At 50.1% G+C, this 21,143-nt stretch overlaps 1 protein-coding gene across 9 annotated transcripts in view; it reads left to right on the top strand.

Moving 5' to 3' along the window:
* Positions 1-20,358, top strand: part of LOC144671454 (homeobox protein Meis1-like) — a 464,290-nt gene extending 443,932 nt beyond the window's left edge. For 6 of the 9 annotated variants that reach the window (XM_078533369.1, XM_078533371.1, XM_078533373.1 and 3 more), the window contains exons 10-12: positions 8,236-8,294; positions 11,926-12,015; positions 19,805-20,358. In XM_078533369.1, coding sequence (XP_078389495.1) covers positions 8,236-8,294; positions 11,926-12,015; positions 19,805-20,085 — 430 coding nt within the window. In that variant the 3' untranslated portion in view covers positions 20,086-20,358. Of the gene's footprint in view, positions 1-8,235; positions 8,295-11,925; positions 12,016-12,316; positions 12,413-19,804 lie in introns of all 9 variants that reach the window. The other 3 variants (XM_078533377.1, XM_078533378.1, XM_078533376.1) reach the window with 2 other exon arrangements.
* The last annotated feature ends 785 nt before the right edge of the window (positions 20,359-21,143 follow it).

Raw genomic sequence — 21,143 nt, 5'->3', positions numbered from 1 at the left:
CTTTAATGATAGGAGGGAGGAAGATAATGGTGCCTAAATCATGACTGCCTGTACTTGTTTCGATTTTAGGTGCCACATTTTTTTTTTTGCAACGACAATATATCCTATTCAGACTCTTACATTATAACTGGACCCAACTCGAAACGATACAAGAGAAACACCTCCCACACCACACACAGACCTGGTGCCAACCTTGCACCAACCGGCGAAAACACTTATAGCCGCTTTGGCTCAAATCGTTGCGGAAGGCACTGCTGGGGTGAGGGAGGAGAAAACAACATTTCAAAAATGGCAGAGGGGATAGACTATAGAAAGAGAGAGAGAGAGAGAGAGAGTTTGGAGCCTCGAGCTCCATCAATGTCAAGCCAGCATCATCTTGTATCAGGTCTGTAAACAGTAAATGTTAGTGAGCAGAAAGACCCACTCTAAATAGGGGTAGGGAATGCAGGCTCAATAGGGATGGGGGGAGGCCCTTCAGCCCCTCAAACCTCTTCTGCCCCTCAATCGGATCAGTATTTTAACTCTCTCTTTCCTGTCTTGGTTCCATATTCCTTAATTGTTGGCTGACAGGAGGATGCAAAGGATTTTTACAACAACAATCAGTGGACCTTTAATTCCAGAATTTTTCTGCCAGGGTGGGATTTGATCCTGGGTCCCCAGGGAATTACCCTGGGTCCCTGGAATACCCGTCCAGTGACAATGCCACCACCTCCCCCCTTTTCCTTGTAGCCCTGCAAACCTTTTCTCTTCAGATTCTCCTTTGAAGGCCTCGATTGAATCCGAGGTGAGCGGCATTTCAATGGAAGCTGGGTGAGGGAGAAAGGAATGGAGGGTGATGCTGATAGGGTGAGATGGTGGAGGGCGGGAGGAGGCTCATGCGGACCACAAATATAGGCATGGACTAGTTGGGCCGAATGGCCTGCTTCTGAGCTGTAAATCCAGTGTAACTCTATGTAAGAGGCCTAATCTAGGCAATCTGTTCATCAAACACGTAAGTGCCAAAAACTAGGAGATGGATCAGGAATTTCAGGATCCTTCACGCAAAGAGTGACCGGCGCTTGGATTGAATTCTGGGTAGGGTGATAGGGACAGGAGTCACTTGGGAAACAATTGGGTGTGGCGATGGGGGATGTGGGGGGGCCTTGCAAGTAGGTGGGTTAGATGGGCCCAAGGGCCTTCCTCCTCATGTTTAACTGGTGATTTGATGAACATTCGGAGATTTTCCAGTCGATGAGGAGGATCAGTTGTTTAAAAAGGTATGTTGGACACAAAATTCTCAAGGGCCTTCACACAGGCCCGAACGTTAGATTAGACAATATTCCGCACCAGATAATTGCCACTGAATTATGAGGGAGTTACCCATAGATTTACTGGCGTCTCTTAGCAAACAGTTCACACCAAGGGAGCGTAGCGCCTGTAAACAGGGGGCCAGGTCACACCACCGACCCCCTTCGATAGTGTAAACGCAGCCTGAATCAGGAGCAGGGCTCAGACTGGGACACTGGAGAGAGGCAGAGCGAGGCTCCTGAGCCAGATTCAGGCTGAACTCCCCATTGGTTTCCCACGGGTTCGGTAGCTCGTGTGCACCCGGAGTGGATCCCCCTTCACCCGGGGCTGGGTTTACAGCTGGGCGGTCCGGGCGCGCGCCCGCGAAATAGCGCGCGGTGTTTCGGTCGGCGGGCGGGCGCGCGCGGGAGTTGGCAGCACTGCCGCCGACAATTAAGAGGGGCAGTTAAGCCCATTAATCGATTAATTGGATTGAAACTTCCCCTGCCCCGTCCGACCCTTACGGTTGGGGGAGGGAGAGGGAGGGGGCGAAAAGGCCAAGAGGCCTATGGATTTTTGAGGAAACCTCATCCACGGGCGGGGGTGAGGTTTCCGATGTTAATTAAGAATAAAATTAAAGCGTTTAAATCTCCTCAACGTGTCCCTGCTCATGTGACAGGGTCAAAAATAAGGATTTTAAAATTGAGGTAAACATATCCCCTCATGTGACTCTGTCACATGAGGGGATATGTTTACCTCAATTTTAAAATCTTTACTTTTAATGTCCTAAATCTTTAGCTCTGTGCCTTCAGGGAGTTTTCACTGAGCAGACCCTGCGCTGACTTCCACACTTGCTCTCCTCCCACCCCCCGCACCCCCTCCCCCGACCCAGGCGGCGCTGAGCATTTCGGCGCCTGATTCACGCCGGTCAACCGCAGGGGTCCGATTGCGGGCGGCGGCGGACTGATGATGCGCGGCTTCTTGATTGGTAAGGGGGGTCAAAGGTTACGGGCAGAAGGCGGGAGAATGGGGGTCGAGAAACTTATCCGCCGTGATTGAATGGCGGGGCAGACTCGACGGGCCGAATGGCCTAATTTCCGCTCCTATGTCTTATGGGTCTTATGCTCCCGGGCCCTCCCACCGCGCCCGGCCTCGCCCCGCCCCGCCCGAAGAGGGGGAAAATCCTCCCCCCCCCCGCTGAAGTGGGTCTCCAGCGCCCGGAGTTGACAAAGACGAGCGACTAGGCCCCATCGCCCTGTTGACCGAGAGAGAAGGCCGAGCGCGAGAATCCCGCTCTGATGGTGGGAAGCCCACTCTCCCGAGGGCGCTCCCCACCTCAGGAACGAGAGCCGACTCTGAGTGCCGGGGATCCAGCCCCCATTACAATGGGAAATGTAGCCCCCCCCACCTCATCGCCAGGCCAGAAGGCTGGTGACAGTGAGTCGGGCGGCTGCTTCAAACCCCGCGGGTGGTCTCATTACCCGTTGGCGGAAAGGAAAACCGGGCAGGGCGAAGGAGTTAAAACTGACCCTCCACCACCCCCTCCCCGTTTGGCACCACCCTCTTTCCCAAAGATGGGATGGGATGGGGGGTGTGAGGGAAACATAAAAGCACACGCATGGGCCAAAGAGTGGGAAGACCAATGGAGTTTTCCATTCAGGCTTCACCTCAGCCCCCTGGCGGGGAGAAGGAGAGGGAGAAAAATATTGTAAAACGAACATTTTTCTTCAGCGATTTTCCTGAAAAATGGGGCGGGGGGGGTGGAGGGAAAAAATCTCAAAGAATACATCGACTGGAAGTCCAGAGAGACGACAAGCAGGTCAGGCACAACAGTTAGTAAAATAGAACTACTTTCCAGCTCTTTGCTGGGGCCTGGGGCTTTGCAGCTACACAATTGATTTGGAAAAAAAAAATCATTAAAGCGACGAGGCTGGTTCTGCTCTTTGTGAGCTGAGTGCGGGACTCGGGCTGCGTGATGGATCACTGGCAAACCTTTCTCAGCCTGTCAGAAGTGCTTTCAGCCAACTCTGATCAGGATAAAGCTGGATGTTTTTTTTTTCAGTCCGTCCGCATCCCCTTCAGCAACATCCTGGAGAGAGAGGAGGGGTGCAAGGGGGTGGGGGGTGGTGGGGGGGCGGTGTGGGCGAACGAGACAAAGGAGACGTTTCAGGAACCAGCTCTGGCGCTTTACGAAACCAGCGGCCTTGGCTGGAATGTTTGTCTCGCCGTTTGACTGACCCGAGTCTCCGAGGACACGGCCTTTCCCCGCTGCAGAGGTGTTCGAGCGTTGGCACACTGGGCCTCCCGCTTGTTGAGCCCTGTTGGCAGCTTCAACTTGACGCTTTCCCTCAAGCCCCTGACCACACATGTAACTCTTTGCCAGAAGGCGCGCTCAGCGGGTCAAAGCCGCAACATCTGGGTCCAAAGGTTGTGGTTCCAAAGCCCCACATCAGCAACCCCTGAGCGCATGCTCGAGACTGATGCTTCAGGGCGGTCCTGAGGGAGTGCTGCACTGTTGGAGGCGCTGAGACGTTAGACTCAGGCCCCCTCTGTCCTCTCGGGTGGACATAAAGTGCCCTTGTTCCATTGTTTCAAAGAGCAGGGAGCTTCTCCTGGTGACCCGGCCAATATTGACCCCTCACTTTGGGCCATAACCTCGGACAGGCACTAGACAGTGCCAGCCCTCAGGAATCTGAAGAAAGAAATACCTGCTTAGCTGCTGTCTTGAAAATGACGTGGCCCCTTCCGTTCTCCGGAGCTGCTTGGGGCCTGCATCGAAAGCCTGCCCGCAGGCCCCAGTGAAGCCTGGATCTAGCGTATTCAAGGAGACCAGGCCCCCTTTCTTTACAGCGCCTGCTGCCATCAAGTTGGTAAGTTTAAAGGGCCAGGTGAGAGTCGACAGGCCAGGGGAAGGTAAGTGTCTCAGGTAAGTGCGTAGGATTTGGGGGTTGGGGGTGTCTGGGGGCAGTCAGGGGGGTCGATCGGAGGCACGGCCTGTGGGGGGTGAGATCGGGAGTTTGGCAGCGGAAGCCCATGGGGATGACGGGGGTTGGGGGCTGGAGGGGGCGTTGGGGGTTTTATGGGTAGAGGGGGTTGGGGGGTCCAAGGTTCAGGATGGTCAAGGGGCTGGGGGATGCGAGGTCAGGGGCGGGGTCCGGTGGGGTGTTCCCAGGTCCAGGGGGGGTCATGGGGGTGTGTGAGGTTGGGCCAGGGGCCCGAGATCGGGTGTGGAGGTTGGTTGATGTCTGGAGGGGGGGGTCGTGGGGAGGTCTGAGGTCTAGTGGGTTCGTGGGGGGTGAGGTCCGAGGTCCGGAGGGGGTGGGTGGGAGTCAGATTTCGGGGGGTTTCGGAGGTCATGGGGGAGTGTAGGGGAGTCCCATGGGGTCGGTCTGGGTCTGTACAATAGTTACTCATAAGTTAGAAGAGGTTTTAATTCTTCTAACTTTTTCTGGGTTGCAATTATATAATCCCAGTGGAACCATCCGAAATTTGGGATTTAAATCACATTTTCGGATGGTTCCTAGCCCAGCGCAGTTGTCCAGAGGAAGTGTGCACTCCTGGGCAATTGGCGTGCATACCCTTACCTGGGAACTTGCCAGAGGGATTCCCCAGCGCATCTTTGGGGTACCCCCCCCAAATCTGAGGCTGGGGAGTGCGGAAGCTGTGGGCCACTATCTGATTGCTGTTTGAGGGAGCTTGCTGTGTGCAAATTGGCTGCTATGTTCCCTGAATCACAGCAGTGACCACAAAGAAGTGTATAATCAGCTGCAAAACGCTTAAAGTTGCCCTGAAGCAGCTATATCAGTAAAATTCCTTTCACTTTGGGAGAGCGTTGGGTGCGATTGGGAAATCCGTGGCAGGACTTGTATCTTTAATACGCTAAAGGGTGACCTGACTGTTATCAGTGGGGTAACCCGGCCATGTCAATCTTCTGAATCCTAGGCTTAAATTGGCTGGTAAAAGAAAATAATCCTTCTCATCCTGTTTACTCAACTAACCGTCCTTCACCGCGGAAAGGAGTTCAAATAAAGACAAACAGCCAAAGGCCCCGATAGTCAGTCCGGCCTTGTCAAACGCCACCACGGTGCCCTGTACATCGTCAGGTATCAAATCCCCAGCGCATTCTGGACAAGAGCTACTTGATCCCCAGAGGGAGTTGAGGAACCAGGCGGGTCAGTCTATGGGGGAGGGGTAGGGGGGGGGGAAGGAAAATCTGGAAAGCTCCAACTCGCACCGCCTCACCCTCCTGGAGTCAGTCAGAGATCCCGTCTCCTTGAACGCTCCACTTGTCTTCATTAACCTTCCTCTGGAGATTAAAGCTGGGGGTGGAACTGATTAAACAAAAACAATCCGACAGCCTCCGTCGGGACAGGCAAGCTGAACGAGCTAGGGGACCTCTTTTTACCCTCGTTCCCTGCTTTCCTCTCGGAGACACGTCAATTAGGTGACTACATGGTTCAGCTCATAAACAATAACAAAAAAGCCGTCAGGGAATTGGAGGCTGTAATTTAATCTCTCGGTTGGGCTGGTGATCAGATCCTGATTGAATTACAGCCGGATATCTATCTGAGATATTATATTTAATACAGAGTGTCTGTTCCTTGGCACTAGGGCTGCGGGAAACAGTATTCTGTATCACATGGGCAGTATGGTAGGCCTGACTCTCTTTCCCCTGTCAAGTACCTTTAGAAACTAATGTCTACATGTTAGTGCATGTTTTCTGATTCCACATCTCAGGGACGATATATTGGAGGGGGTGACGCACGATTTCACCAGGCTAATGCCTGGGTTAGAAGATCATGGGGACAGGTTGGATTGACTTTTTTAAGAGGAGAAATAGGAGCAGGAGTAGGCCATTCAGCCCCTTGAGCCTCCTCTGCTGTTCAGTAAGATCGTGGCTGATCTGATTGTGGCCTTAACTCCAATGTCCAGCCTGTCCCCCATAACCCTCAACCCCCTTGTCGACGAAAGTCACTTGGCTTGTATTTAGCAGGCTGAGGGGTAGTCTAATTGGGAATCAATTAAAATGCTAACTGGATTGGATAGGAATAAAAGGATATGTTGATGGGGATGAATGGAGTAGCGTGGGAGGAACATAAACATGGCTATGTGTCTGTTAGGCTGCCTCTGTTCTGTAAATACTATGGGAATCCAGAAAGATGGGGCCTATTTTATCTTTATTCTTTCATGGGATGTGGGTGTCGCTGGCAAGGCCAGTATTTGTTGCCCATCCCTAACTGCCTTTGAACTGAGTGGCTTGCTAGGCCATTTCAGAGGGGCAGTTAAGAGTCAACCACATTGCTGTGGGTCTGGAGCCACATGTAGGCCAGACCGGGTGAAGATGGCAAGTTTCCTTCCCTAAAGGACATTAGAGACCAAGCTGGGGTTTTTACATGAATCGGGTGAGTCACCATTACTGAGACCAGCCCTCAATTCCTGGCTTGTTAATTAACATTACTAATTGAATTCAAGTTCCACCAGCTGCCCTGGTTGGATTTGAACCCGTGTCGCCAGATCATTAGTCTGAGGGCCTCTGGATTACTAGCAGTGCCACTGTGCCACTGTTTCCCATAGCCTTTCAATTACTGTCAGGAACAAGATCAGCAAGTGTTTCTTCACTCAAAGGATAGTGGAACAGTGTTGGGGTTGAGGGGGTGGGGTGGGTGGAGGCTGGGGGGCCTAACAGGGGAGCGCGGGAAGGGTAATTGACATTTTTGGGCTGAGATTGATCGATTTGTTTTGTTAGGTAAGGGCTTCAATGTATATGGAGCACGTACAGGTTGAAATGCAGATCGTTGGTTGAACCCCTTCCTTATACCTTCTCTGTTGGACGATTAACATTCCAGAGATATAAATGAGTAGAAGCTCCAAGATGGGATCTTCGACAGAGGATCCACTCCTAGGCCAGCTATTCTGCATGCTCTCCCCTCGAATGAGAGTCCAAACCGAGGGGCCTTGTCTTGAATTTCACCCCACTCTCCTCCCGAAAACCTTGACCAGCGACTTCAACCCACACGTTGAAATTATATTAAAAGCAAAATGCTGCGGGTGCTGAAATTAAAAACAGAAAGCGCCGGAGATAAACGCAGCACCTGTGAAAACAGAGTGAACATTTCGGGTCCAAAATGGCTTCTTCAGAACCGCAGTTCCGAAGAAGAGATAGATAGGAGTCGAAACGCTCGCTCTGTTTCTCTCTCTCCACGGACGCTGCCAGACCTGCTGAGTTTTTCCAGCATTTTCTGTTGAAATTAGAGAGCGTATTTTTAAACCCAGCTTCATGTCAAACATTAACAGCTCTGATCCGCAATAAAATATTCATCTAAATTTTAGCAGGCACTTTGGTAAAGTAAAGGCGTATTTAAGGGGAGGTTAGGTAGCACATGAGAGGGAAAGAGGAGATGCTGATGGGTTTAGCTAAGGTAGAGTGTGTCATGATAATAGCTGATTGTGGTAGTGGACTTCAGAATGAGATACTATACGGTACTCTATACTAGATTTGGAGTCACCTGACCTGGGGGTTGAAGGTCAGATAGCACATGTTGGCACCTGTCTTGATGTTCAGTTACTGTATACATGTGCTATCTGACCTTCAACCCCCAGGTCAGGTGACCCCATATCTAGTATAGAGTACTGTATAGTATCTAATACTGGAGCCCACTACCGCAATCGATTATTATTATGACAGAGTGGAAGGACATTCATGTGGAGCATAAAGAGGGACATAGACCCAGTTGGGCCAAAAGGTGTATTTCCGCCTTATAACTCCTATGTAGTTCTATGTTTGTTGTATGCTTCTGGACTCCCCAACTAAGCACAGCCGAACACTTCAAAATGGCAGCCATGGTAGCCAACTAGTAGCCTTGACAGCCCTGCTTGCAGAAAATTACCATTGTATCGCAACGGTGCTGTATTTAAGCGATGTGTTATATTAGCATGTTCACTCAGATAACCACTGTCTTTTTGATTTAGGTTCATTAACGCAAGACGTCGTATTGTGCAGCCAATGATTGACCAATCAAATCGAACAGGTCTGATATCTATTTTGCTAATTTACTGTAAGCAAGCGTTGCCTCCTGAAAAGGGGCTGCAGTTGTGTCGTGTTGTTACAATAATATGAAGGCACCAACCACTCATCCGGGGTTGTGTAAACACGTTTGGTGGGTTCATTTATTTAAACGAGGGACATGGCAACAGATATACGTGGATTGAAAGCTTGAAGGCATCAGCGGCAGAGCTGTGCGTGTGTATGTGTGTGTGTGTTCTCTGCTCAAAAACAAAAGCGAAACTAAGACTGGATCGCATGACACACTTCCCTTTTAGTGATGGTATGCTGCAATCCCATAAAGGTACATTGCAACAAATGGCACCTTGAGAACAACCCATAAGTGGTGTTTGTCAACACGCAATGTCCCATGCCAATGAAATTGGGAAGCCCTCCCAACCTATATATTGGCATCATAAAGTCTGCCTGCTTTTACCAGTACAGTAAGGGCGAGAGAGGAACCCCAAGGAACCCACGTCTATCACCGTACCACTCCCAGGTTCTATCAGAGGAGAATTAAGAGACTCCTACACTTATTAATTTGGGCTGCTCTCCATCAAGTGTATTGAGGGCAAAATTTGTAATATTAATACTCATTCAGAGAGGGCTCATCGATGAGGTAGTGCGGTATTATTTTTTTTTGCTGGGTTGCACCAGCTTGGGTGATAACTGAGTCATTCTGACTAGGCTCAGATTTATTATTCATGTCTGACCTCAGTCCTGGTGGCACTGAAAGCTCATCATTTTGTCCCCTGGAAACCAAACATCCTGTCAGAAAGAGTATTCCGCCATTCTCTTTGCTAAAAACCTACACTTAGACCATGGCATCTCTCAGCTTTAGGTCTTTTCTGTACGTTCAATGTCAGAAAGCACATCGCACACTTAATAGTGGATCAATCAAATTGAATGAATCTTCTGTTTCTGATTTTACTCCACCACCCCCCCCTTAAACAGTATAAATTTTGTCACATTTCTACTTCTCTTTAGCTCTGAAGGAGAGTCATTCAGACTAAAACGTTAACTCCGTTTCTCTCTCCACAGATGCTGCCAGACCTGCTGAGTTTTTCCAGCATTTTCTGTTTTTATTTAAGGTTTAGTGAACACTCCTTGTTCACCTGGTACGCAAATAAGCACCTAGCATGATTCGGCAGGAGCACTCTTGCTCCTGAGCCTGAAGGCTTTTGGTTCAAAGTCCTATCCCACTTGAGTGTCTAAATCTGGGCTGACACCCTGGTGCAATACCGAGGGAGTGCTGCAGTGCCTGGTGAGCGAGTGGGTGTCAGAAATTCCACGGAAATCAGCAGAGTATGTAGATGTCCCAGTAGGGATGAGTTGGCATCTCCTTATTGTCAATTGGTTGTCTCAATTGAATGTGCCGGCATCCTATCACTGGGCGGAACTTTACGCCGCCGGGATTTTACGGTCCCGCCAAAGCCAATGGGCTTTTGAATGGCTCACCGCCTTTTACGGCCCCGCCTCTGCCATGGTGGGATCGTTACATTCTGACCTCGATCTTCATTTCCACACCTTCACTTTCACAGCCAATGAATGGACTGTGGGGAAATAGTCTAATGCACTCCTGCTCTCCACCACCCTACCATGTAATGTGCAGTCAATGGTTTGCCTACACTTATACATTTGATTCTTTTCCCTGGCTCTTAGTCATAGAGTTATACAGCACAGAAACAGGACCTTTGGCCCATCGTGTCCGTGCCGGCCATCAAGCACCTATCTATTCTAATCCCATTTTCCAGCACTTGGCCCGTAGCCCTGTATGCTATGACATTTCAAGTGCTCATCTAAATACTTCTTAAATGTTGTGAGGGTTTCTGCCTCTACCACCCCCTCAGGAAGTGTGTTCCAGATTCCAACCACCTCAAATCCTCTCTAAACCTCCTGCCCCTTACCTTAAATCTGTGACCCCTGGTTATTGACACCTCCACTAAGGGGAAAAGTTTCTTCCTATCTACCCTATCTCTGCCCCTCATAATTTTGTATACCTCTGTCAGGTCCCCCATCAGCCTTCTCTGCTCTAGGGAAAACAACCCTAGACTATCCAGTCTCTCTTCATAGCTGAAACGCTCCAGCCCAGGCAACATCCTGGGGAATCTCCTCTGCACCCTCTCCAGTGCAATCACATCCTTCCTATAGTGTGGTGACCAAAACTACACACACTACTCCAGCTGTGGCCTAACCAGTGTTTTATACAGCTCCACCATAACCTCCCCGCTCTTATATTCTATGCCTCAGCTAATAAAGGCAAGTATCCCATATGCCTTCTTAACCACCTTATCTACCTGTGCTGCTGCCTTTAGGGATCTATGGATGTGTACACCAAGGTCCATATGATCCTCTGTACTTCCTAAGGTCCTACCATTCATTGCGTATTCCCTGGCCGTGTTAGTCCTCCCAAAATGCATCACCTCACACTTCTCAGGATTAAATTCCATTTGCCACTGCTCTGCCCATCTTACCAGCTCATCTATATCGTCCTGTAATCTAAGGCTTTCCTCTTCACTATTTACACCACCAATTTTTGTGTCATCTGCAAACTTACTGATCATACCTCCTATATTCACGTCGAAATCACTAGTGTACACTACAAACAGCAAGGATCCCAGCGCCGATCCCTGTGGTACACCACTCATCACAGGCTTCCAATCGCAAAAATAACCTTCGACCATCACCCTCTGCCTCCTGCCACTAAGCCAATTTTGGATCCAATTTGCCAAATTGCCCTGGATCCCATGGGCTCTTACCTTCTTGACCAGTCTCCCTTGCGGGACCTTGTCAAAAGCCTTACAGGAGTCCATGTAGACTACATCAACTGCACTACCCTCATCGACACAACTAGCCACCTCCTCAAAAAATCCAATCCCATCCTCTCTTGTTTTATATATGTGTATTTTTTTGTTTTTAATGAACCATGTTGACATGGTGAGACTGCATCTGGAGTCTTGTGTACAGTTTTGGTCTCCTTACCTAAGGAAAGATGTATTTGCCATAAAGGGAGTGCAATGAAAGTTCACTAAATTAATCCCTGGGATGGAGGGATTATCCTATGAGAAAAGGTTAATAGAGTGGACCCGTATTCTCTGGGTATTAGAAGAATGAGAGGTGATCTCATTCAAACATACAAAATTCTTACAGGGCTCGACAGGGTAGATATGGATAGGATGATTCCCCTGGCTGGTGAGTCTAGAACCAGGGACACAGTCTCAGAGTAAGGGGCAGGTCATTTAGGACTGAGATGAGGAGGAATTTCTTCACTCAGAGGGTGACGAATCTTTGAAATTCTCTGTCCCAGAGGGCTGTGAAGGCTCAGTTGTTGAGTATGTTCAAGACTGAGATCGACAGATTTCTACATATTAAGAACATCAAGGGATACGGAGCTAATGTAGAAAAATGGTGTTGAAGTAGGAGATCAGCCATGATCTGACTGAATGGCAGGGCAGTCTGGAGGGGCTGAATGGCCTCCTTCCGCTCCTATTTCTTATGGTTGTATGTTCTTGTGACATCCATTAATGCGGGCGCAGGCGCTCACTATCCCAACACCATCGCCTCGAATCCAAACCTAAGACACGTGAGTGAATTGCCTTTTCCTCTTCTTTCTTCAGTTGGCCAGGGGACGCCCTACAGCCCGGACGGCCAACCAATGGGAGGGTTTGTAATGGATGGCCAACAGCACATGGGCATTCGACCTCCAGGTAAGGTCAGACCCTCCCCTTCAGCAGTAGCGTTGAGCATTCCCCTCCCCCTCCGCCCTGTCTCACCAGCAGCAGTATTGGGGGGGTAAAAAACATCACATGCGTTTGATTTTTTATTGTTTGCGCTTGACCATTTCATTAACATTTTCAACGCACACAGGTTTCATTTTTTTAACAAAAATATATCCCTTCGATCCAGTTAATGTCCAGGGGCATTCCATTTTTAAAATTTTCTTGCTGTCTTGTGTTCTGACTTTGGTGATACCTAGGCATGGTCTTGGATTGTTTATCTTCCTTCTAGGGCCAATGGGTGGAATGGGCATGAATGTGGGCATGGAGGGTCAGTGGCACTACATGTAGCCTTCATCACTGTTTCTCAATCGCAAAGCAAGGGGAAGTAAGTACTGGCCCCGATGGGGGCGATTGTATTCTTTGTGTCCACCCACCCAGGCATCTCCCTCCTCCTTCTCCTCCGCCATTATCATGAGTGTCCTTCTTGTCTTACCCTCTCATTGTAGGGCTAGATGTACTAAACTCCATTGTGCTTGTCTTTGTTTCTTCTTTCTGTGCATCCAATGTCGTGTCTGCCCTTGAGGAAGGGGAAGCAAGGGGAATATGTCCGTGATAGCCTCCCTCAGGATTCTGTGGAGTTAGCTGATGGGGGCTGTGTGTGCTCAGAGCGGGGAGAGGATAGTTACTAAGTCCTCGCTCACTCTAACCCGCAGTAAAGTCCATTCTTGCTACAAGATGTCCCACCTGACGTGCACACCAATAGAATTTAGTCCTGTCAACACCGTGACATACAGTGATTTCTTTCAAAAGCCGATACGGTCATATTCTAAAGAATAATATTGTGATATCTACAGCAATAAGGTAGGGACATAAGAACAGGAGGTGGACATTCGGCCCCTCAAGCCTCTTCCAATATTCAGTGAGTTCCTGGCTGATTTACAACCTAACTCCATATACCTGCCCTTTCTCCATATCCCTTAATACCTTTGGCTAACATAGGAACATAGGGCTTAGGAGCAGGAGGAGGCTAATCGGGCCTTCGAACCTGGTCCACTATTCAATAAGACCATGGCTGATCTGGCTGTAGTCTCAACTCTACTTTCCCGTCAGCACCCCCATAACCCTTGACTCCCTTGTCCATCAAAAATCTGTCTAACTCAGCCTTGAATAAAGTCAATGACCCAGCCTCCGCCGCTCTCTAGGGGGAGAGAATTCCACAGACTAACGACCCCCTGAGAGAAAAAAAAATTCTCCTCATCTCAGTCTTAAAAGGAAGACCTCATATTCTTAAACTGTGTCTCTTAGTTCCAGTCTCCCTTACAAAACGGAACATCCTCCCAGAATCTACCCTGCCAAGAGGTGAAAAGGCCAAGCGGCCTCTGCGTTTTTTTTGGAAACCTCATCCATGGGCGGGATGAGGTTTCCAAAAAACAAATGAAAATAAAATAAAAGTTTTCAAATTTAATTAATAACGTGTCCCTGCTCGTGTGTCACGAGGGGGACGTGTTTCATGATGTTTTTATTTTCTGTTTTAAAAACGCTCCATCACCCCGAGGCAGCTCTGTGCCTCAGGGAGGTTTTCAAGCGCTCACCCGCGCCGCATGCGCCAAGTTTGCACTCGGCCCGCTCACCCTCCTCCCACCACCCCCACCACCCACCACCCACCACCACCACCCACCCCCCCACCACCCACCACCCACCCCCCCACCACCCACCCCCCCACCACCCACCACCCACCCCCCCAACCCCACCACCCACCCACCCCACCACCCACCGACCACCCACCCCCCACCCCCACCACCCACCCACCCCACCACCCACCGACCACCCACCAGCACCACCCACCCCCCTACCACCCACCACCCACCCCCACCACCCACCCCCCGACCACCCACCCCCACCACCCACCCCCCGACCACCCACCACCCACCACCCGACCACCCACCACCCACACCCCTACCACCCACCACCCACCCCCCGACCACCCACCACCCACCCCCCGACCACCTACCCCCACCACCCACCCCCACCACCCACCTCCCTGCCCCGCCTGTGTGTTTCACACTGGAAAGCTCACCAGCGTGAAACCGTGGTCCGCTCCCGATTGCGGGCGCCTGTTGGCTTCCTGCCCGCCCCTGCCCGCCAAGGGCAAAATTCTGCCCTTTATCCCGGGAAGTGTCGAGTCTGTGCCACTTCTCATGCCATTATATCTTTACTCATTGAACTTAAATTCCACCAGCTGCCAGGGTGGGGGTTGGACCCATTGCCCCCAGGGCATTTGCCTGGGCCCCTGGATTGATAAGCCCGTGATATTGCCGCTACACCATCGTCTCCCCTGAATCAAAAATATATCGATCCCTGATTTAAATTGAACATTAATTGAGCATCAGTTACCATTTGCAGGAAGTGAGTCCCAAACCCAAACCTCCTCTAGGTGGAGAAGTGTTTCCTCATTTCACTCCTGGAAGGTCTGCGTCTAATTTTTGGGCTATGCCTCCTCATCCTAGACTCCCCAATCAACGGAAATAATTCCCCTAAATCTACCCTCCGTTCCCCTTAATATCTTGAAACCTTCAATCAAGTCATGCCTTAACCTTCAAGATGACAGGGAAATTTTGTGAAATTTCTCCTTGTGATGTTTAACCCTACAGTCCAGGGATCGTTCTGGTAAATCGGCACTGGACTCCCTTCAAGTCTAAGAACGATTCTCATAGTACATGGCGATAAAGAGCTGGACCTTGTTAAAGCGGCTGCACATTAGCAGCGGAATAATACATTGTGTGTTGCGTGGGATCATCTTCCCGTCATTATAAAACAGACAACAATTGCCACACCCCCAACCCCGCCATTAGCAATGATCTTGGAAAACCTTCAAAGTGAGCCAAATAATGCGCCTCCAGGAGGTGACGCCTCTCAGGGGTTCAGCTGGGGTCAGCGACGGGCTTCGGAAGCTTGCTTCCGCCGTGGCTGGACTCCCTTGGTGCTTTACCGTGAGTTGCCCCTTTAGGTTCCGGTCGACAGCTGCCTCCAGGTTGGGAGCGCTACGGACGGCGCTGTCGCTATCGACAGGGCCCAGCAATCTCCTCGGGGGCGATGGCAAGACTTCTGCAGAGACCCAGCACTGAGGCCCCGAATGGAAATGGTGGCCATTGGTCAGCCCCGGACAGCTACTTTCCTGCCCAGTCTCAAAGCACAAGCCAACTTTCCACCAGGCGGGGTTGCCCAGAGTCTCCAGGATTTCCCCAGAGGCTCCAGGAATGGCAGATTAACCTCTCGGACACTATGGGGAGAGGGGGAAAAACCAAGGAGGAACATCATGGAGGATATACAAAAAAGTTCCTTTTGTTTTATTTTCTTTTGAATATGTTTCTCCATTAGGACAATATTGAGATTGGCCGGCTGTCATTCAGTTGGGCGGTGATGTCTTTTATCTTTTTAATTGACCATGGGAGGAGGGGCACCACGATGATGGGCGTGTCTGGTGACCAATGGCGAGAGTGTAGGAGGGGGTGTGGGGGAGGGGGAGGGGGATAGGGGGAGCGGAGGAGGAGGATGATTGGAGGGAGGGTGAATGGAGGAGGGAGGGTGAGTGCAGGAGGAGGTTGAGTGGAGGAGTGAGGTTGAGTGGAGGAGGAGGGAGGGTGAGTGCAGGAGGAGGTTGAGTGGAGGAGTGAGGTTGAGTGGAGGAGGAGGGAGGGTGAGTGGAGGAGGAGGTTGAGTGGAGGAGGATGATTGGAGGGAGGGTGAATGGAGGAGGAGGATGAGTGGAGGAGGAGGGAGGGTGAGTGCAGGAGGAGGTTGAGCGGAGGAGGTTGAGTGGAGGGAGGGTGAGTGGAGGAGGGAAGTTGAGTGGAGGAGGTTGAGTGGAGGACAATATTGGAGATGGCGCAAAAAAGAGGGCTGATTGGCCGGCTGTCGTTCAATTGGGCAGTGATGCCTTTTATCTTTTTAATTGACCATGGGAGGAGGGGCACCATGATGATGGGCGTGTCTGGTGACCAATGGCGAGAGTGTAGGAGGGGGTGTGGGGGAGGGGGAGGGGGAGCAGGTCATGTGACGAAACCTCCAGGAACACGTCCCACCAGGGCCTAGCATCACGGGACTGGCCGAATGGGCCAGAGAGAGGGAAAAAAACACGTTTCCCTTGCCTTGAAAGAAATAAATCTTGTCAGAAAGTTTGGGAGGGAGGAGAAAACTCCGTGGTTCGGGCAGGAGTGCTCGCCAGCAAGCTGAAGCAAATGGGAGAAACACAAAGCATTAGCCACACACAATAGGGCAAGGCTCCGTCACTTGAGCTAATTGATTGTGGGCCGTTTAAGTACGCAGTCAATCGCACTGTGTCCAATTGAATTGACTGTGCAAGTATGCAAATACGCTCATTAACATCTCTGATCCGACACGGGTCACCGCACCTGAACCCAAGTCCTGCTTTATGCTCCAGGCAGAGATGGAAGCAATCCAACACACCCGCAGTCCTAATGAAAGGAATTCTAAGAGAGTTCAGGCAATTTGACGATCAGATAAACTTGTAAATGGTGCTCAAGCTGCAATTACCAGGCTAACCTCACCTCACCTTGCATTGCTTCAACCCAATTGCCTGGCCTGGAGACTTGTATTGCCTGTTATCATTCGTAACCACCAGCGAATGGTGGTTGGAGAAGCTGGGGGGGGTGGGGAGGGTAGTCAGAAGATACTCATTGGCCCTCGAATCCGACCTGAACTATCAGACAAAGACACCCAGATTCGTCGCTGTCCCAAACAGCTGAGGCTCCGTCATTCCTGGAAGGCCACGATAAACTGATTCCTTCCAGAAGATTCTGCCAAGCCATTTTTCACCCAGCACGCCTACTGCCAATCTTCCTGCTGAGGACTCGGCAATGGAGGCTTATTGAGTTTAACATTATCATTAAGAGAGGTGGGGAGAATTGTGTTTTACCCAGAGTGCAATATATATTTTTAAAGGGATCGTGGATGTAAATGTGAAATAGAGGATGAGTCAGGGAACGAGGTAGTGGGGATTAGTTTGGGATTGATACAGGGCTATGGGGAGAGAGTGGGGCAGTGGGATTAGTTTGGGATTGATACAGGGCTATGGGGAGAGAGCGGGGCAGTGGGATTAGTTTGGAATTGATACAGAGCTATGGGGAGAGAGCGGGGCAGTGGGATTAGTTTGGGATTGATACAGGGCTATGGGGAGAGAGCGGGGACAGTGGGATTAGTTTGGAATTGATACAGGGCTATGGGGAGAGATTGGGGCAGTGGGATTAGTTTGGGATTGATACAGGGCTATGGGGAGAGAGTGGGGCAGTGGGATTAGTTTGGGATTGATACAGGGCTATGGGGAGAGAGTGGGGCAGTGGGATTAGTTTGGGATTGATACAGGGCTATGGGGAGAGAGTGGGGCAGTGGGATTAGTTTGGGATTGATACAGGGCTATGGGGAGATAGCAGGGCAGTGGGATTAGTTTGGAATTGATACAGGGCTATGGGGAGAGATTGGGGCAGTGGGATTAGTTTGGGATTGATACAGGGCTATGGGGAGAGAGTGGGACAGTGGGATTAGTTTGGGATTGATACAGGGCTCTGGGGAGAGAGTGGGGCAGTGGGATTAGTTTTGGGATTGATACAGGGCTATGGGGAGAGAGTGGGACAGTGGGATTAGTTTGGGGATTGATACAGGGCTATGGGGAGAGAGTGGGACAGTGGGATTAGTTTGGGGATTGATACAGGGCTATGGGGAGAGAGTGGGGCAGTGGGATTAGTTTGGGATTGATACAGGGCTATGGGTAGAGAGTGGGGCAGTGGGATTAGTTTGGGATTGATATAGGACTATGGGGAGAGAGTGGGGCAGTGGGATTAGTTTGGGGATTGATACAGGGCTATGGGGAGAGAGTGGGGCAGTGGGATTAGTTTGGGATTGATACAGGGCTATGGGGAGAGAGCGGGGCAGTGGGATTAGTTTGGGATTGATACAGGGCCATGGGGAGACAGTAGGGTCTTGTTTAAATGTTACACTGGGACAATCTTTTTCCCATGTGGAAAGGGGAGAATTTGTAGGGGCAGAATACATCTCTGATACACTGTGGAAGGAGGGAGTTGGCATGTGGGGAGTTCAGCAGTAGGCTGGCACTTTGCAGAGCTGAGGGACAGAGAATCTTGGACAAATATCCTCATCCTTTATTGTCGCTGGGGCTAATCCTGGCGTTCCTAACAGCACTGCGGAGCATCTTCACCACACAGACTGAAGCAATTGAACAAGGTGGTCCACCATCACCTTCTCAGTACAACAGGGATGGTCAATAAATGCCGGCCATGCCAATGTCCCGAGAATGAACAATAACGAGGTACCGAAAAGAAAATAGTGGCACCGGGGAGCGGAGGAGAAGGAAGGACGAGATACATATCAGTCAGGAGGAAGGAGAAGGCAGGGACAAGGAGAGGGGAACCAGAGAGAAAATATGGAAGGTTCATGGAAAGGGAACAGAACATCACAGAGTAGGGAAAAGGAAGTGGGAATGGCAGGCTCAGGATGGGAGAGAGAGCAGAGAACCATCTAGTGAGAGGGCAGAGGGCCAATGGTGAGCTACAGGCAGGAGAGAGAGAGGGCTAACAGCAAATTAGGGTGAGGAGAGAGGGCAAACAGGATGCTGGGGCAAAAGAGAGGGAAAACGGCAAACTGGGAAAAGGAGGAAGGTCGAACAGCAAGCTTGGAGAAGATGGAGGGTGGGAAATTTGACTTGCACTCAAAGCAAGTCATCAACGTAGTGACCTCGCGCTCTGGTCCCGCCAGCCTCCAGGCCTGAGCCAAATCATCGGGCCTCGTTTGAATGAAACAGGCGAGCTGTGGACACCAATCAGCCGTCTCTATGCAGGGTCTTACACCGGGGGTGCCCACAGCTAGGTGCTGGGATGTGAGGGTGAGCAGGGGGGGGAAGATGAAGCAGAGTGGTGGGAAGGAATGAGCGCCGGGTACAGCAGCCTCCCATCATTTTGAGGAAACCGGGGGGGGGGGATCATGGATTTTACTGACAACTACAATCAGGACCCTGACTTACCCCGAGTCTGACGTAAATTTCCAGCAGATGCATTGAACGCCTAAAACTCACCAGCTCCCAGTGTGACGACGCGCAGGAGAGATTGGGCAGGAGAGCTAACTCCACAAAATTCCACCCCCTGTCCTTCAACTGAAAAGAACAGGGGCAATAAAGATGAATCTCTCCCTGTCGGTCTCCAAAGCACTCGAGAAAAACCCTACAATGGATGTTGGAACAATCATTTCTGCGCTCAGTTGAGCAGAAAACATCCAACATCCCAAGGATTCATTGCATAGTCAACATTGGCCAATCACACCATGACACTAGTAAGCCCTTAAATCATAACCAGATTGACTTCTCCGCAAAAAGGGAGCAAGCTTTTGGATTTGAGGAACTTCAGGTCAGCATTGGCAGCTTATTAAAAATAAAGAACTTGAGTATTGCTGAAAAAAGAGACATGTTAAAGCTTTTCGTCTTGCACTCATCAGGACACTTTGCGAGAAGACCAATATAAGGGGGGAAACAACAAATTATATTGTATGTGAAGAGAGTCCTGATTAGTTGGCAAGTGGAATCTGATTGGTAGAGGCATTGCCATGGAGAATGCACCAGTAATGGTGACTGACAGTTAACTGCCAAGCGTTGCTTGAAATTCAAACCAGGCAGCTTGGGCGATACTCAAGTTCGGCGCTACCAAACAACCACGAAAAGAAAGAAATGATATTCTTGACTTTGTTCCTCTAGGTTTGGCGGGAATGCCAGGGGACTATGTATCTCCAGGAGGTGCAATGGGCTTGGGCCTCCCGCAAGCCGGATACACCCCTCCCCCGATGACACCTCACCCCGCACAGCTGAGACACGGACCCTCGTTGCACTCCTTCGTCCCTGGCCACCCCCACCACCCAGCCATGATGATGCACAGCGGACCCCCGCCCCACCCTGTGATGCCATCGCAAAGCCCGTCCATTTTGAGCCCCGGAGAGCCCCTGCTGAGTGGGCAAGCTATGGACATCCACGCCCATTAGAGTGTAAAGAGTTGTACAGAAGAGGAAAAGTTTAATGAGATGTTTGGCCTCGGCATTTTGAGGCACATACTGGAATTCAGACTGCTGTGTGTGTGAGACTGTTTGTTTATTTTTATTGTATTTTTTGTGTATTTGAACGAGGACCAATTCTGGAGCATCTTAACTGAAGTACCGTGAGACTTTTATATACAATGAAACACTGAAACAACTAAAAGGACATTACAACCATTTTTGAGCAACTTCAACAAAGAATGAAGACTAAATTAACTTGTACATGTTCTGCTATCTCTTCTTTGGTTTCCTATAGAATTTTTTTTATATATTATATAATAGATAAAAAAAAAAATAACGGCGAAACAGAAGTATTTCCACACTATGTGTGCTATTCTCGAAGATCGGCTGCAGTAACCTAAGCGACCTGTTGCCTGAGGTGGTTGGGAGGGGAATGGGGTGACGGTGACAGGGGGGGTGGTAGGGGTTGGGGGGGAAGCCATTTTACAGCAACCCAGTCTCTTTGAGCCAATCGGAACCCAACGCGCCATCGTATTTCTGGCTGGTGGTGAGCTACCTTCCAGTAGTCAGTAGGACCCGAGCATGAATGCAACTCCTAGATGGGGCACCACTGAGCTGCCAGTCTCCGTTCCTTGGCGGTGCATAAGCCTGACTTCTGCATGTATTTTTTTTTTTTTCCCCCTTTGCGTATGTTTTTCAGCATTTCGGAGCTGTCCTTCTACATAAATGCTGGGAAGCGTATTTACTAAGGCCGTACGTGGGTTTCCTCTGGGGCTACATCCAGAATGCTGCAATCATCTTTCAACAGAATTGCAATTCCATTCACCAACGATGACTGAGTCATTTGAACCTACTCAAGTCCTTGAACTGTTTGGTCATTGTGTCAATTATTTTTCTGGCCAATTGGCTGATTGAATCAATTTTGATGGACCTCTTCAAAATATTCTTTAAGAATGTCCACAATCCGATGCCATATAATTAGTGCACTAATAGACAATGGATCCCTTCTTTAAACTCAAAGTTCAAAAGGTCAAAATCCTGAATCT

The sequence above is a fragment of the Cetorhinus maximus genome, chromosome 32 (assembly GCF_964194155.1).
Source record: "Cetorhinus maximus chromosome 32, sCetMax3.hap1.1, whole genome shotgun sequence".
Lineage (NCBI taxonomy): Eukaryota > Metazoa > Chordata > Chondrichthyes > Lamniformes > Cetorhinidae > Cetorhinus > Cetorhinus maximus.
The sequence above is the reverse complement of the archived record's forward strand: the minus strand, read 5'-3'. Positions and strand labels throughout refer to the sequence as shown.